This window comes from Salvelinus fontinalis, unplaced genomic scaffold (assembly GCF_029448725.1).
Source record: "Salvelinus fontinalis isolate EN_2023a unplaced genomic scaffold, ASM2944872v1 scaffold_0481, whole genome shotgun sequence".
NCBI lineage: Eukaryota > Metazoa > Chordata > Actinopteri > Salmoniformes > Salmonidae > Salvelinus > Salvelinus fontinalis.
This window is the reverse complement of record NW_026600690.1, coordinates 37,449-51,816: the sequence shown is the minus strand read 5'-3', so window position 1 is coordinate 51,816 and position 14,368 is coordinate 37,449. Positions and strand designations below refer to the sequence as shown.

The following is a 14,368-nucleotide window of genomic DNA, read 5'->3' as shown; positions in this document are numbered from 1 at the left end:
AGGAGGTGTTGGGTAAACCCCAGGATGTAGAACACAGTTATCTATCTGCTGTGGTGATGACAGTAATACTGGAGGAGGTGCTGGGTAAACCCCAGGATGTAGAACACAGATATCTATCTGCTGTGGTGATGACAGTAATACTGGAGGAGGTGCTGGGTAAACCCCAGTATGTAGAACACAGTTATCTAGCTGCTGTGGTGATGACAGTAATACTGGAGGAGGTGCTGGGTAAACCCCAGGATGTAGAACACAGTTATCTAGCTGCTGTGGTGATGACAGTAATACTGGAGGAGGTGCTGGGTAAACCCCAGGATGTAGAACACAGTTATCTATCTGCTGTGGTGATGACAGTAATACTGGAGGAGGTGCTGGGTAAACCCCAGGATGTAGAACACAGTTATCTAGCTGCTGTGGTGATGACAGTAATACTGGAGGAGGTGCTGGGTAAACCCCAGGATGTAGAACACAGTTATCTAGCTGCTGTGGTGATGACAGTAATACTGGAGGAGGTGGTGGGTAAACCCCAGGATGTAGAACACAGTTATCTATCTGCTGTGGTGATGACAGTAATCAGGAACACAGAGGAACAACCTGACAATAAAAACAAAGGGGGAGGAAACCACTATTGTCATGACCGTATTGTCATGTTGTAATGACAGGGAGAAACAATCTACAACACTACTTTACACCTGGTTATAAGAAGCCTAGTGCACTACGCAGGGAATAGGGATCTATTTGGAACAGAGACACTAACTCCTGGATGGAAATCTCTCTCTCCCTCATCTGTCTGATATATCTGCCCATTTCCCCTCCCATCCTCCCTTTTCATTCTATTCTATCAGCCACACCACTAGCTCACCTCCACACAATACATTTACAAGTTAAAGACACACCTTGGAATAAATAACAAAGGAAAACTATTACTAGATGAAGTTTAGTGTTTTTTATTATTTCCCATCACCATAAATCATATTTAATCACTGAACAGTAGCAGACCTAACTTCATCTGTTCCTGACTCTGGATAGTGGATTAAAAAGACCATCAATCTCCAATGATATTAAAGTACTATTCTGAACATTACTGATATACTGAGTGGCAAGTCAAGATATCTGCTGGTTTTATTGTTTGGTCAATAGCACCACCTGCTGGACAGGTTTAATGTTGCTGGACTGAGCAGTATGGGAGGATGAAAGATGACACATTTAGGGCCGGTTTCCTGGACATCTACATTGAACATACTTTTTAGTCCAGGACCAGGATTAATCTGTGTCTGGGAAACCAGTCCATATAGTTTAGTAGAAAGTAAGTGATACCAGCTTGTAGTGGGCTGACTAGTCCTGAATTGTCCTTTAGTTCCTGGACCATTTTCCATGCAGCTCCAGGTGACAGAGAACACATCAATTAGGACCAACAAGCTGATCAATGATACTGAGGAGAATTACATAGAGACAGAGAACCAACTGAGGAAACATATCAATGGTTCTGAATGACAACCAATATACATCAACACCAGACATCATGATTCATGGAAATGTACAAGATTAAAACATTGCAATTACTAAAATATGAAAACATTGAATTTTAATTCATAACATCTTCTGAAGATCAAATCAGTTAAATCATTGTAGATAAAACAGAGCAGAATGAATCATCACATCTGGGGACCATCACCACCAGCATGACTAGTATCTATGTGGACCCTACTACAGTTTAACCAGCTCAGCTATAGACTACACCAGCATGACTAGTATCTATGTGGACCCTACTACAGTTTAACCAGCTCAGCTATAGACTACACCAGCATGACTAGTATCTATGTGGACCCTACTACAGTTTAACCAGCTCAGCTATAGACTACACCAGTATGACTAGTATCTATGTGGACCCTACTACAGTTTAACCAGCTCAGCTATAGACTACACCAGCATGACTAGTATCTATGTGGACCCTACTACAGTTTAACCAGCTCAGCTATAGACTACACCAGCATGACTAGTCTCTATGTGGACCCTACTACAGTTTAACCAGCTCAGCTATAGACTACACCAGCATGACTAGTATCTATGTGGACCCTACTACAGTTTAACCAGCTCAGCTATAGACTACACCAGCATGACTAGTATCTATGTGGACCCTACTACAGTTTAACCAGCTCAGCTATAGACTACACCAGCATGACTAGTATCTATGTGGACCCTACTACAGTTTAACCAGCTCAGCTATAGACTACACCAGCATGACTAATATCTATGTGGACCCTACTACAGTTTAACCAGCTCAGCTATAGACTACACCAGCATGACTAGTATCTATGTGGACACTACTACAGTTTAACCAGCTCAGCTATAGACTACACCAGCATGACTAGTATCTATGTGGACCCTACTACAGTTTAACCAGCTCAGCTATAGACTACACCAGCATGACTAGTATCTATGTGGACCCTACTACAGTTTAACCAGCTCAGCTATAGACTACACCAGCATGACTAGTATCTATGTGGACCCTACTACAGTTTAACCAGCTCAGCTATAGACTACACCAGCATGACTAGTATCTATGTGGACCCTACTACAGTTTAACCAGCTCAGCTATAGACTACACCAGCATGACTAGTATCTATGTGGACCCTACTACAGTTTAACCAGCTCAGCTATAGACTACACCAGCATGACTAGTATCTATGTGGACCCTACTACAGTTTAACCAGCTCAGCTATAGACTACACCAGCATGACTAGTATCTATGTGGACCCTACTACAGTTTAACCAGCTCAGCTATAGACTACACCAGCATGACTAGTATCTATGTGGACCCTACTACAGTTTAACCAGCTCAGCTATAGACTACACCAGCATGACTAGTATCTATGTGGACCCTACTACAGTTTAACCAGCTCAGCTATAGACTACACCAGCATGACTAGTATCTATGTGGACCCTACTACAGTTTAACCAGCTCAGCAGAACCAGAGAGATTAAACCCAGGATAGAGGGGCTGAGTGAATGTGGTCTGGACTCTGTGGAGGAGGGTCATTGTGTCAGAGACACTGTAGAAGGACAGAGTACCTGCCTTGTGATCCAGGTACACTCCTACCCTGGAGGACTGAGGGCCTGATACTTTTGTCTCAACATTATTGTGTCTGAAACAATAACCACCTCTATAGTAACGTAAACTCCAGGACTTGTTATTGAATCCAAATATACTATCTCTCTCTGTTCTGCTGATGTCTTTATATGAGACTGATGTAACAACATTACCAGTCCACTCCACCTCCCAGTAACAGCGTCCAGACAGACCCTCTCTACACAGAACCTGGTACCAGTTGATGAATCTGTCTGGATGGTCAGGATATGGTTGGACTTGGTCTGTATAGGTCACCTTTCTGTTCCCTTCAGACAGAGAGAGGTGTGTGTTTGCTGTGTTTGGGTCCAGTGTGAGCTGACAGGAATCTGGGAGAAGAGCAGAGCAGAGACCAATGAGGGGAGTCAGAACAATAAGTTAAGTCAGATACTGTATCTACCCTGTCTTTGATTAGAGCACAGCAGAGATCAAATCAGAGACATATGAGGAGTCAGATAGATACCCAGTCTTTGATTAGATCTACTATTGCTATATATTTCTAGAGGGATTGTTAGGAGTGTCAGTAAAAAGAGACTGTTAGTTACTTCACAATAAAGAGACTCACATTGTAACAACTGTTCTCTGGTCTTGGGCTCTGGAGGCAGTACAACATCCACTATATTCACTACAGACACACAAACACATTGACAGAGAGAGGGAATGTTATCATCAGACCATATTCCACATGTATATGACTAGTAGGGAACTTTCAATGGTCTAAAGTTGATGTTCTTATTGTTTTCAACACACCTGTAGTGGAGATCTTGGTCCATTCTCCTTTAAGGAAGTCTTCTAGTTTCTCTCTCAGTTCAGACACAGTCTTACTCACATCTCCAAAGTACTGAAGAGGACGGACAATGATGCTGGGTAAGTCTGAAGATACACTGATACTGGAGAGAGACTGATAACTCTGGAGAGAGACAGAGAGAGAGAGAGAGACAGAGAGAGAGAGAGAGAGACAGAGAGAGAGGGAGGGAGGGAGAGAGAGAGAGAGAGACCGAGAGAGAGAGACAGAGAGAGAGAGAGAGACAGAGACAGAGAGAGAGAGAGAGAGAGGGACAGAGGGAGAGCGAGGGACAGAGAGAGAGAGAGAGAGAGAGAGGGACAGAGAGAGAGAGGGACAGAGAGAGAGACAGAGAGAGAGAGACAGAGAGAGAGAGACAGAGAGAGAGAGAGCGGGACAGAGGGAGAGCGAGGGACAGAGGGAGAGCGAGGGACAGAGAGAGAGAGAGAGAGAGAGGGACAGAGAGAGAGAGAGAGAGAGGGACAGAGAGAGAGAGAGAGAGAGAGAGAGAGAGGGACAGAGAGCGAGACAGAGAGAGAGAGAGAGAGAGGGACAGAGAGAGAGAGAGAGAGAGAGAGAGAGAGAGGGACAGAGAGAGAGGGAGAGCGAGGGACAGAGGTAGAGCGAGGGACAGCGAGGGACAGAGGGAGAGCGAGGGACAGAGGGAGAGAGAGAGAGAGAGAGAGAGAGAGAGAGAGAGAGAGAGAGAGAGAGAGAGAGAGAGAGAGAGAGAGAGAGAGAAAAAGAAGAGAGAGGGGAGAGAGAGAGGGACAGAGAGAGAGAGGGGGACAGAGAAGGACAAAGAGGGACAGGGACAGAGGGACAGGGAGAGAGAGGGACGGACAAAGGGAGAGAGAGGGACGGACAAAGGGAGAGAGAGGGACCGACAGAGGGAGAGAGAGGGACCGACAGAGGGAGAGAGAGGGACCGACAGAGGGAGAGAGAGGGACCGACAGAGGGAGAGAGACGGACCGACAGAGGGAGAGAGAGGGACCGACAGAGGGAGAGAGAGGGACCGACAGAGGGAGAGAGAGGGACCGACAGAGGGAGGGAAAGGGACGGACAGAGAGATAGAGCGAGAGAGAGGGACGGACAGAGAGAGAGAGGGACGGACAGAGAGAGAGAGAGAGAGAGAGAGGGACGGACAGAGAGAGAGAGAGAGAGGGACGGACAGAGAGAGAGATAGGGACGGACAGACAGAGAGGGACGGACAGACAGAGAGATAGGAACAGACAGAGAGGGACGGAGAGAGAGAGATAGGGACGGAGAGAGAGAGATAGGGACGGAGAGAGAGAGATAGGGACGGAGAGAGAGAGATAGGGACGGAGAGAGAGAGATAGGGACGGAGAGAGAGAGATAGGGACGGAGAGAGAGAGATAGGGACGGAGAGAGAGAGCGAGAGAGAGAGACGGACAGAGAGAGAGACAGGGACGGAGAGAGAGAGCGAGAGAGAGAGACGGACAGAGAGAGAGACAGGACAACATAATGATGTAGATGAATAGTTTCACATGAAGTTAATTTCATATCACATGCAACAAGACAGTTTAGTTACCTGGAGGAAATGGATGTGATCCTCTGTGTGTGAGAGCTGCTCCAGCTCAGTGCTTCTCTTCCTCAGCTCAGCTATCTCCTGCTTCAGTTGCTCCAGGAGTCTTTCAGCTTGATTCACTTGAGCCTTCTCTTGGGCTCTGATCAGCTCCTTCACCTCAGAGCTCCTTCTCTCAATGGAGCGGATCAGCTCAGTAAAGATCTGATCACTGTCCTCCACTGCTGCCTGTGCAGAGCGCTGTTGAGAGAGAGACAGAGAGAGACAGAGACAGAGACAGAGACAGAGAGAGAGACAGAGAGAGAGAGAGAGAGAGACAGAGAGAGACAGACAGAGAGAGAGAGAGAGAGAGTAGGTACAGTAGCCTCTCTGCACCTCATTGAGTCAGAACGCTGCCACCCTGCTCTCCAGGTCCACCAGACCTTGTCCCCCCTCCTGGACAGGCAGGTACAGAACACCTCTTACATTGACATTTACATTTAAGTCATTTAGCAGACGCTCTTATCCAGAGCGACTTACAAATTGGTGCATTCACCTTATGATATCCAGTGGAACAACCACTTTACAATAGTGCATCTAACTCTTTTAAGGGGGAGGGGGGGGTTAGAAGGATTACTTTATCCTATCCTAGGTATTCCTTAAAGAGGTGGGGTTTCAGGTGTCTCCGGAAGGTGGTGATTGACTCCGCTGACCTGGCGTCGTGAGGGAGTTTGTTCCACCATTGGGGTGCCAGAGCAGCGAACAGTTTTGCCTGGGCTGAGCGGGAACTGTACTTCCTCAGAGGTAGGGAGGCGAGCAGGCCAGAGGTGGATGAACGCAGTGCCCTTGTTTGGGTGTAGGGCCTGATCAGAGCCTGAAGGTACGGAGGTGCCGTTCCCCTCACAGCTCCGTAGGCAAGCACCATGGTCTTGTAGCGGAGAGGGTCCTGCTCTACTCTCCTCCCTCCTGGACAGACAGGTACAGAACACCTCTTGGTCCTGCTCTACTCTCCTCCCTCCTGGACAGGCAGGTACAGAACACCTCTTGGTCCTGCTCTACTCTCCTCCCTCCTGGACAGACAGGTACAGAACACCTCTTGGTCCTGCTCTACTCTCCTCCCTCCTGGACAGACAGGTACAGAACACCTCTTGGTCCTTCTCTACTCTCCTCCCTCCTGGACAGACAGGTACAGAACACCTCTTGGTCCTGCTCTACTCTCCTCCCTCCTGGACAGACAGGTACAGAACACCTCTTGGTCCTGCTCTACTCTCCTCCCTTCTGGACTGGCAGGTACAGAACACCTCTTGGTCCTGCTCTACTCTCCTCCCTCCTGGACAGACAGGTACAGAACACCTCTTGGTCCTGCTCTACTCTCCTCCCTCCTGGACAGACAGGTACAGAACACCTCTTGGTCCTGCTCTACTCTCCTCCCTCCTGGACAGACAGGTACAGAACACCTCTTGGTCCTGCTCTACTCTCCTCCCTCCTGGTACCCCCTCCAGTAGCCTGCCCCGTAGCAGAGCTAGACCCAGCCTCTGCCCCCTGAGTCCTAGTTTGCTGGACAATAGAGCGAGTCCAAACGGCCAAAGAACGTTGTCTGAGCTGGAACACTAGCGAGGCCATAGCAAATGAATTGAAACGAACCTTTACAGAGCCTCTTCTGACTGGAATGATCCTTAGAATTACATTTCCCCTAAATGGCACCAAAAAATGTCTCCCTTTTTATTTGACCACTAAAACCTGTTCTTAGGACCAAACTGGAAAATAACAACTGGTGTAGAAAGTAAACATCCTCGATGGTGCCAAGTGTGTTTATGTCTGCATTACCAGGAAGTAGGAAACAACTGCAACTTCTGACTATTTCTGGTCTCCGATCGATGACATCAGAGGACGCTGCCCAACCTTTTCAGACACATGGACCATCTTAAACAGTATCATCCACAATGGGGCAAAACTAAACACAACTAATGAGCTAAATTACATCTTCAAAAACTGAACAATAATTAGGAATAAAATCTGATTTAAAAAAAGTAAGATCCCAAACAAATATTACATCCTATATTACAGAACTGCTTCTCTCTTTTGATGCTTATTTTGTGGTGGACGCATCAAAGTGAACCTCCTATTTGCTACTAAATTCTGGAGATACGTCGCATTTGATGGAGTCTTGTACCTTTGCCAGAAAGGGTCAAACTCCTCCAAAAGCTCCATACATTCTAGAAAGTTCCCTCTATTTGTGCTTTCACTAGATTCATCATTGTCACGGAAACAGAGTCCCTGTCTTCCTAACATTGATGTGACCACAACAATTCTCCTCAGATACTCCCTTCTCTCTGCAATATCACTAGCATGGGCAGATGTTAAAATCTGACCAATGTTCCCATGATTGCTAGTTGCCTGGTAGCTTTGCCATGCCACAACACTGTCTCTGTGTGTTTGTGTCATCTCATGTTTGACAAAGATAAACAAAGCTTTTTTCCAATTTTTGCAGCCATTACTGACAAAATCATCAAATGTAATGTTTTTTGCCATCAACACTGTCACCTTTTCTACACATGACCTACTGATAACTGTTTTACAACGGCTACTGAATGAAAACAACTGAGTATGAAAAGATATGTGTCTGATGTTACGTCATCTGTCTCATTTATAGCCTGGTACAGATAGTAAAACTACATTAAATACAAAGTTAACTAGATATCATCTGTCTCATTTATAGCCTGGTACAGATAGTAAAACTACATTAAATACAACGTTAACTAGATATCATCTGTGTCATTTATAGCCTGGTACAGATAGTAAAACTACATTAAATACAACGTTAACTAGATATCATCTGTCTCATTTATAGCCTGGTACAGATAGTAAAACTACATTAAATACAACGTTAACTAGATATCATCTGTCTCATTTCTAGCCTGGTACAGATAGTAAAACTACATTAAATACAACGTTAACTAGATATCATATGTGTCATTTATAGCCTGGCACAGATAGTAAAACTACATTAAATACAACGTTAACTAGATATCATCGCCACATAACTTATGTGGAATTTAAAAGACACCGTTAACGTTACCGTTAGCTAGCTCACAACGTCTGTTACACTGTAACTTACCGGCAGCCTCACATAAAAACGTATTGGTTAACAAAGCTTTGATTCTGACCAAAGTCTATAGTAGTGAAAAGTCTCTCTCTCTATTGTAACTTACCACAAATTGCCATCATAGCCTATCTACATGAATGTGTCCTGTCAGAGTCTTTTCCTCTCCGTTAACCGTTAGCTAGCAGTCTCGAGCCACAGCTGACGTTGACCACAATGAGCTACAAGTAGGACTGACGTCACTACCGGTGCAGCAGCCTCTGCAGCAGCAGCCTCCCCCGGGTCCTAGTGCCCGCCCGGTAACACGGTTAAGATGCGATGGAACGGTTGACGGGAAAACAACAAATCACAGAGAAAATATATTGACTGATATATTGAATTGTTTAGGGTAGCTTTAGCTTTGGCTTTAATAAATTCTGAAAATACTTGAAAACCAAAAGAAAAAAGAATAGTAGCCCTCCTCAGGAACCACAAACCCTCACAGACCAACTTCTTCTTCTATGATATAATGGCGGTCCGCAAACCAACGTTAAAGGTGCATGGCGCCACCTACTGTGCTGGTGTGTGTCCAATCACGGTTTACAACATTTCTAAATCCTCCTACCTAACTCAGAACTTCAGAGAAAATAAAAAAGAGTCATACTAACTTCTAATAGACCCTCCCCCGTCCCCCAAATCCCTTCCAAACCCCCCCCAACCTCAATGACCGAACACTTCAATCTTTCCCTCTCTTCAACATCCTTACAACAATATAACAACACATGCTCCACCGTTTCATTGACCATACCCTCCAGACACAAACCATTCACATGCTGCCAACCAGATGTAAGGACCAGTTCAATGTACAATGTCCTAAACACAATGGAGTAAACACCACCTCTTCCTTCCTAATCTGACCTTTGATCCTTGGTCCACCGACCTTTAGAGGACATATAAATGCCGTCCCTTGTGCTCAGAGTCCCATCTCTTCTGCCACACATCTATCAAAATGTCTCTGATCTTACATTTGGCTTCACCTCTACCCAGTGGAACATTAATATCAATTATATCTTGTTTCAAAGCTCTTTTAGATAACTGGTCTACAATTTAATCTCCTTCCACACCTGAATGTGCTGGGACCCAGCAGAATCTCACTACTACACCCATTCTCTCAATTCTCCATAATAACATTGATACCTACAACTGTCCAACCAAAACCACTGCCTTGTCTACTAGTATATTCCCAACAGTCATCTAGAACAGTAGCAGTGGGATGCTCAACCTCACAGCCTTTCAACCCAATAAGCTAATGACAAAAAAGGCCAAGCTTCCTGCCATCCAGGACCTCTATACCAGGCGGTGTCAGAGGAAGGCCCTAAAATTTGTCAAAGACTCGAGCCAACCCAGTCATAGACTGTTCTCTCTGCTACCGCAAGGCAAGCGGTATCACATTCCACATTGACTCTGTACCGGTACCCCCTGTATATAGTCTCCACATTGACTCTGTACCGGTACCCCCTGTATATAGCCTCCACATTGACTCTGTACCGGTACGCCCCTGTATATAGCCTCCACATTGACTCTGTACCGGTACCCCCCTGTATATAGCCTCCACATTGACTCTGTACCGGTACCCCCTGTATATAGCCTCCACATTGACTCTGTACCGGTACCCCCTGTATATAGCCTCCACATTGACTCAGTACCGGTACCCCCTGTATATAGCCTCCACATTGACTCAGTATCGGTACCCCCTGTATATAGCCTCCACATTGACTCTGTACCGGTACCCCCTGTATATAGCCTCCACATTGACTCTGTACCGGTACCCCCTGTATATAGCCTCCACATTGACTCTGTATCGGTACCCCCTGTATATAGCCTCCACATTGACTCTGTACCGGTACCCCCTGTATATAGCCTCCACATTGACTCTGTACCGGTACCCCCTGTATATAGCCTCCACATTGACTCTGTACCGGTACCCCCTGTATATAGCCTCCACATTGACTCTGTACCGGTACCCCCCTGTATATAGCCTCCACATTGACTCTGTACCAGTACGCCCTGTAAATAGCCTCCACATTGACTCAGTATCGGTACGCCCTGTATATAGCCTCCACATTGACTCTGTATCGGTACGCCCCTGTATATAGCCTCCACATTGACTCTGTATCGGTACGCCCTGTATATTGTCTCGCTATTGTTATTTTACTGCTGCTCTTTAATTACTTGTTACTTTTAATTCTTATTCTTATCCATATATTTTTTTTTTGTTGATTAGGATCTCGTAAGTAAGCATTTCACTGTAAGGTCTACACCTGTTGTATTCGGCGCATGTGACTAATACAATTTGATTTGATTTAGTAGGTCACTCCTACTAGATTTACCAGATGATAAACTATTCAATACAGACAGAGAATCTGAGCATCCTATAATTCTAACAGGTTGTACGTCCTCCACCCACTGGAGGACAACTATTATCACCAACAGTTCAACTGAGGGTACTGACAGTTCATCTGTTAGTCTTCTACATATCTGCACATCAAATTCAGGAAGGTAAACGCCTGCTCCTGTGTGCCCACTATCTGGGTCCTTGGATCCATCTGGGAAAAGAGGTCAAAAAGCATAGAAACTTCTACCAATGTAATTATCAACCAGTTTCCCTTCATCACTGACTTCTGATCAATCTTTCCTTTTGTCTACCAGGGTTAGATCAACAACAGGATCTGGGAGTAACCATGGAGGAACATCCCCTATCACCACAGAAGGGCCAACCTCCAACTCCCTCAAACCACTCTCATCAGCAAGCTTTCCAACTGTCCAACCAAAACCACTGCCTTGTCTACTAGTATATTCCCAACAGTCATCTAGAACAGTAGCAGTGGGATGCTCAACCTCACAGCCTTTCAACCCAATAAGCTAATGACAATTTATTATGCCGTATATCCAAAGGCATCTCACCTGCCTCCACTAGTAAGACACATACAGATGTTGATTTAAATGCACCAATACATATCCTTAAAGATATATACTGGATTCTGTCCAGCTTCTGAAGACAAGTCTTTGCTGCTGTTCCATAAACTATACACCTGTAATCAATTGTTGTCCTGATCAGAGCTCTATAAATATCCATCAACGATTGTCTGTCAGCACCCCATTCATAACCAGAGACCGACACAACCAACTACCACGAAAGTGATGGAATGAGAGAGAGAGAGACATCGTTACAACACTGTACATAGACATAATATAACGTTTCTTCTTCTTTGGAGTTTAACGTTGGTTGGCATCCAATATGTTGCATTACCGCCCCCAACTGGACTATAACATAAATCTATTTTACTTTGTGACACAAAATGGGAAAGGGGGAAATTATGATAATACTAAGTAACACCATGACAACTAACCCTACAATCGTTAAAAACCCACTATCCCATTCCACTACTTTGACCCTATCTGATCCTCTCAGGATCCATCACCCTTGACCCATCCTCCTCTACTTTCTTCACTGCCTCAGCATACGACACCTTCTGCACTACTCTGACTCTAGCCACCTCAACCTGCCTCTCTCTCACCAGACACTTCTGATCCCCAGCAACATGGACGCCCCTACAGTCGACACACTCAACTTTATCCACTGAAACTACACAATCCTCTATCCCATGACCTCCTGCACACTTCCCACATCTTGGAGTCTCCCTCCTACAAACTGCTGCAACATGACTGTAATATGAGTCGGTTTGAATTGAATTGAATAGAGAGAGAGCTCCATGTTAATGTATAGGGGACATGAGTCAGTCATGGTTACTCATGGTTATGTGATGAGGTAGCCCCGCCTGCTACTTATAAATCAGTGTCGGTCCAATAGGGAATGTCCTCTTTGTGTAACGGTCAAGATGTTGGTTTCTCCCACGGTAGACCTGGGTTCATATCCCGTCAGTTACATTAAACAGTCTATTCTCTGAACGGGGTACAGACAGCCTGTTCCCAACAGTGGGGTCAGTGTGATTGGTTAGGGGCCCCTCTCCCTCTCTCTGATTGGAGGAGAGAAGTGAAATGGTGTGTCTCCTCTGGTCAACAATACTCACCTTGAAAGACTCCACAGCCTGTTGGAGCTCCTTCAGCTCCTTCTCTCTCTCCTGGAATCTCTGCTGGACCTTCTGCTGACTCATCCCCAGCTGCCTCTGTGGAGAATCACTCTTCAATGAGCTATCAAGCTTTATTAGTCCAGTAGATCAATAGTATAGTAATGTGACATTGGGCCCAAAGAAGATAGGGATTCAAATGTTGAGATAGTGACTGTGTGAAATTATATTAGAATGTTTGTATGTGATTCTACTATATTTTAGTCAATGCCACTCCGACAGCTCTATCTAAAATTGAAATATTTCTTAATTCGAATCTTTTACCTTTAGATTTGTGTTTATTGCTTTGAATTGTTAGATATTTGCTGGAGCCAGGAACACAAGCATTTCGCTACACCCTCAATAACAACTGCTAAATATTTGTGACCAATAACATGAAATTTGATGTGAATTATTATAGTTTTAACAGAACACAAATCAGGGAGCTGATTGGGTGTTTGATAACAAATGATAATGTGTTTGACTTTAGAAAATGTGATACATTTGGAGAATCTGGGTTATCATTTCTCCCGAGTGGCACAGTGATCTAAGGCACTGCATCTCAGTGCTAGAAGCATCACTTCAGACCCTGGTTTGATTCCAGGCTGTATCACAACCGGCCGTGATTGGGCATTCCATAGGGTGGCGCACAATTGGCCCAGCATTGTCTGAGTTAGGGTTAGGCCGGTAGTAGGCCGTCATCGGTTTGGCAGGTAGCCTAGTGGTTAGAGCGTTGGGACAGTAACTGAAAGGTTGCTGGATCGAATCCCTGAGCTGACAAGGTAAATATCTGTTGTTCCTCCCCTGAACAAGACAGTTAACCTGCTGTTCCCTGGTAGGCTGTCATTGTAAATAAGAATGTGTTCTTAACCAACTTGCCTAGTTAAATAAAGGTATGTTAATCAGACAGTAACCAACAAGTTGTTCTGGTCTTACCTGTTTCTCAGTCCTCTCTGCTGCAGCTGACACTGTATCATGGCCTTTATGTTCATCCATTGTACACAGATAACAGATACACTGCTGATCGGTACGACAGTAAACCTCCAGCAGTTTGTCATGATGAGAGCAGATCTTCTCCTGTAGTTGTGCGGTGGCTTTGACCAGCTTGTGCTTCTTGAAAGCAGGAGATTCATAGTGAGATTGGAGGTGAGTCTCACAGTAAGAGGGCAGACACGCCAGACAGGACATGAGGGCTTTCTGCTTCCTGGTCCCAGTGCAGACATCACACGCCACATCTCCCGGTCCAGCATAGCGGATTTTCTCCACCACTTCAGCCAGCACAGTGCTCCTGTTCAGAACAGGCCTTGGGATAAAGGTCTGTCTGCACTGTGGACAGCTGTAGAAACCTTTCAGATCATCCTGATCCCAGCATTCTTTAATACAGCCCATACAGTAACTGTGTCCACAGGCAGTAGTCACCGGATCCTTCAGTTGACCCAGACAGATAGAGCAACAGAACAGTTCCTTATTCTCTGCCATTTTGGTGCTCTCTCCCGTAGGTTAAGCAATGGCAGTGTGAAAGATTACTTTCTGTTTTATGGAACTCTACAGCAGAGGACAGGGAGTGGCTTCCTACTGGACTGGGGGTGTGGTTTCTTTGATAAGGAAGTATGACAGTGTGTTGGGTAGAAGACAGAGCTGGTCAGTACTTATGTTAAATGTATTTGAAATATATATTTTAATTACTTCTGGGTATTTTGTCGTTTGAATTACACTGGGCTGAACT

The 14,368-nt window shown here is 45.2% G+C and overlaps 1 protein-coding gene across 1 annotated transcript; it reads right to left on the bottom strand.

The window, feature by feature from the left end:
* Positions 1 to 928: 928 nt before the first annotated feature.
* LOC129846215 (tripartite motif-containing protein 16-like) lies at positions 929 to 14,121 on the bottom strand. The gene is made up of 6 exons (XM_055914217.1): positions 13,579 to 14,121; positions 12,607 to 12,702; positions 5,461 to 5,694; positions 3,875 to 4,034; positions 3,690 to 3,749; positions 929 to 3,453 (listed from the first exon to the last, which is right to left on the bottom strand). The coding sequence occupies exons 1-6, from the start codon at positions 14,119 to 14,121 to the stop codon at positions 2,945 to 2,947; spliced, it is 1,602 nt and encodes a 533-aa protein (XP_055770192.1). The 3' UTR covers positions 929 to 2,944.
* Between the last annotated feature and the right edge of the window lie 247 nt (positions 14,122 to 14,368).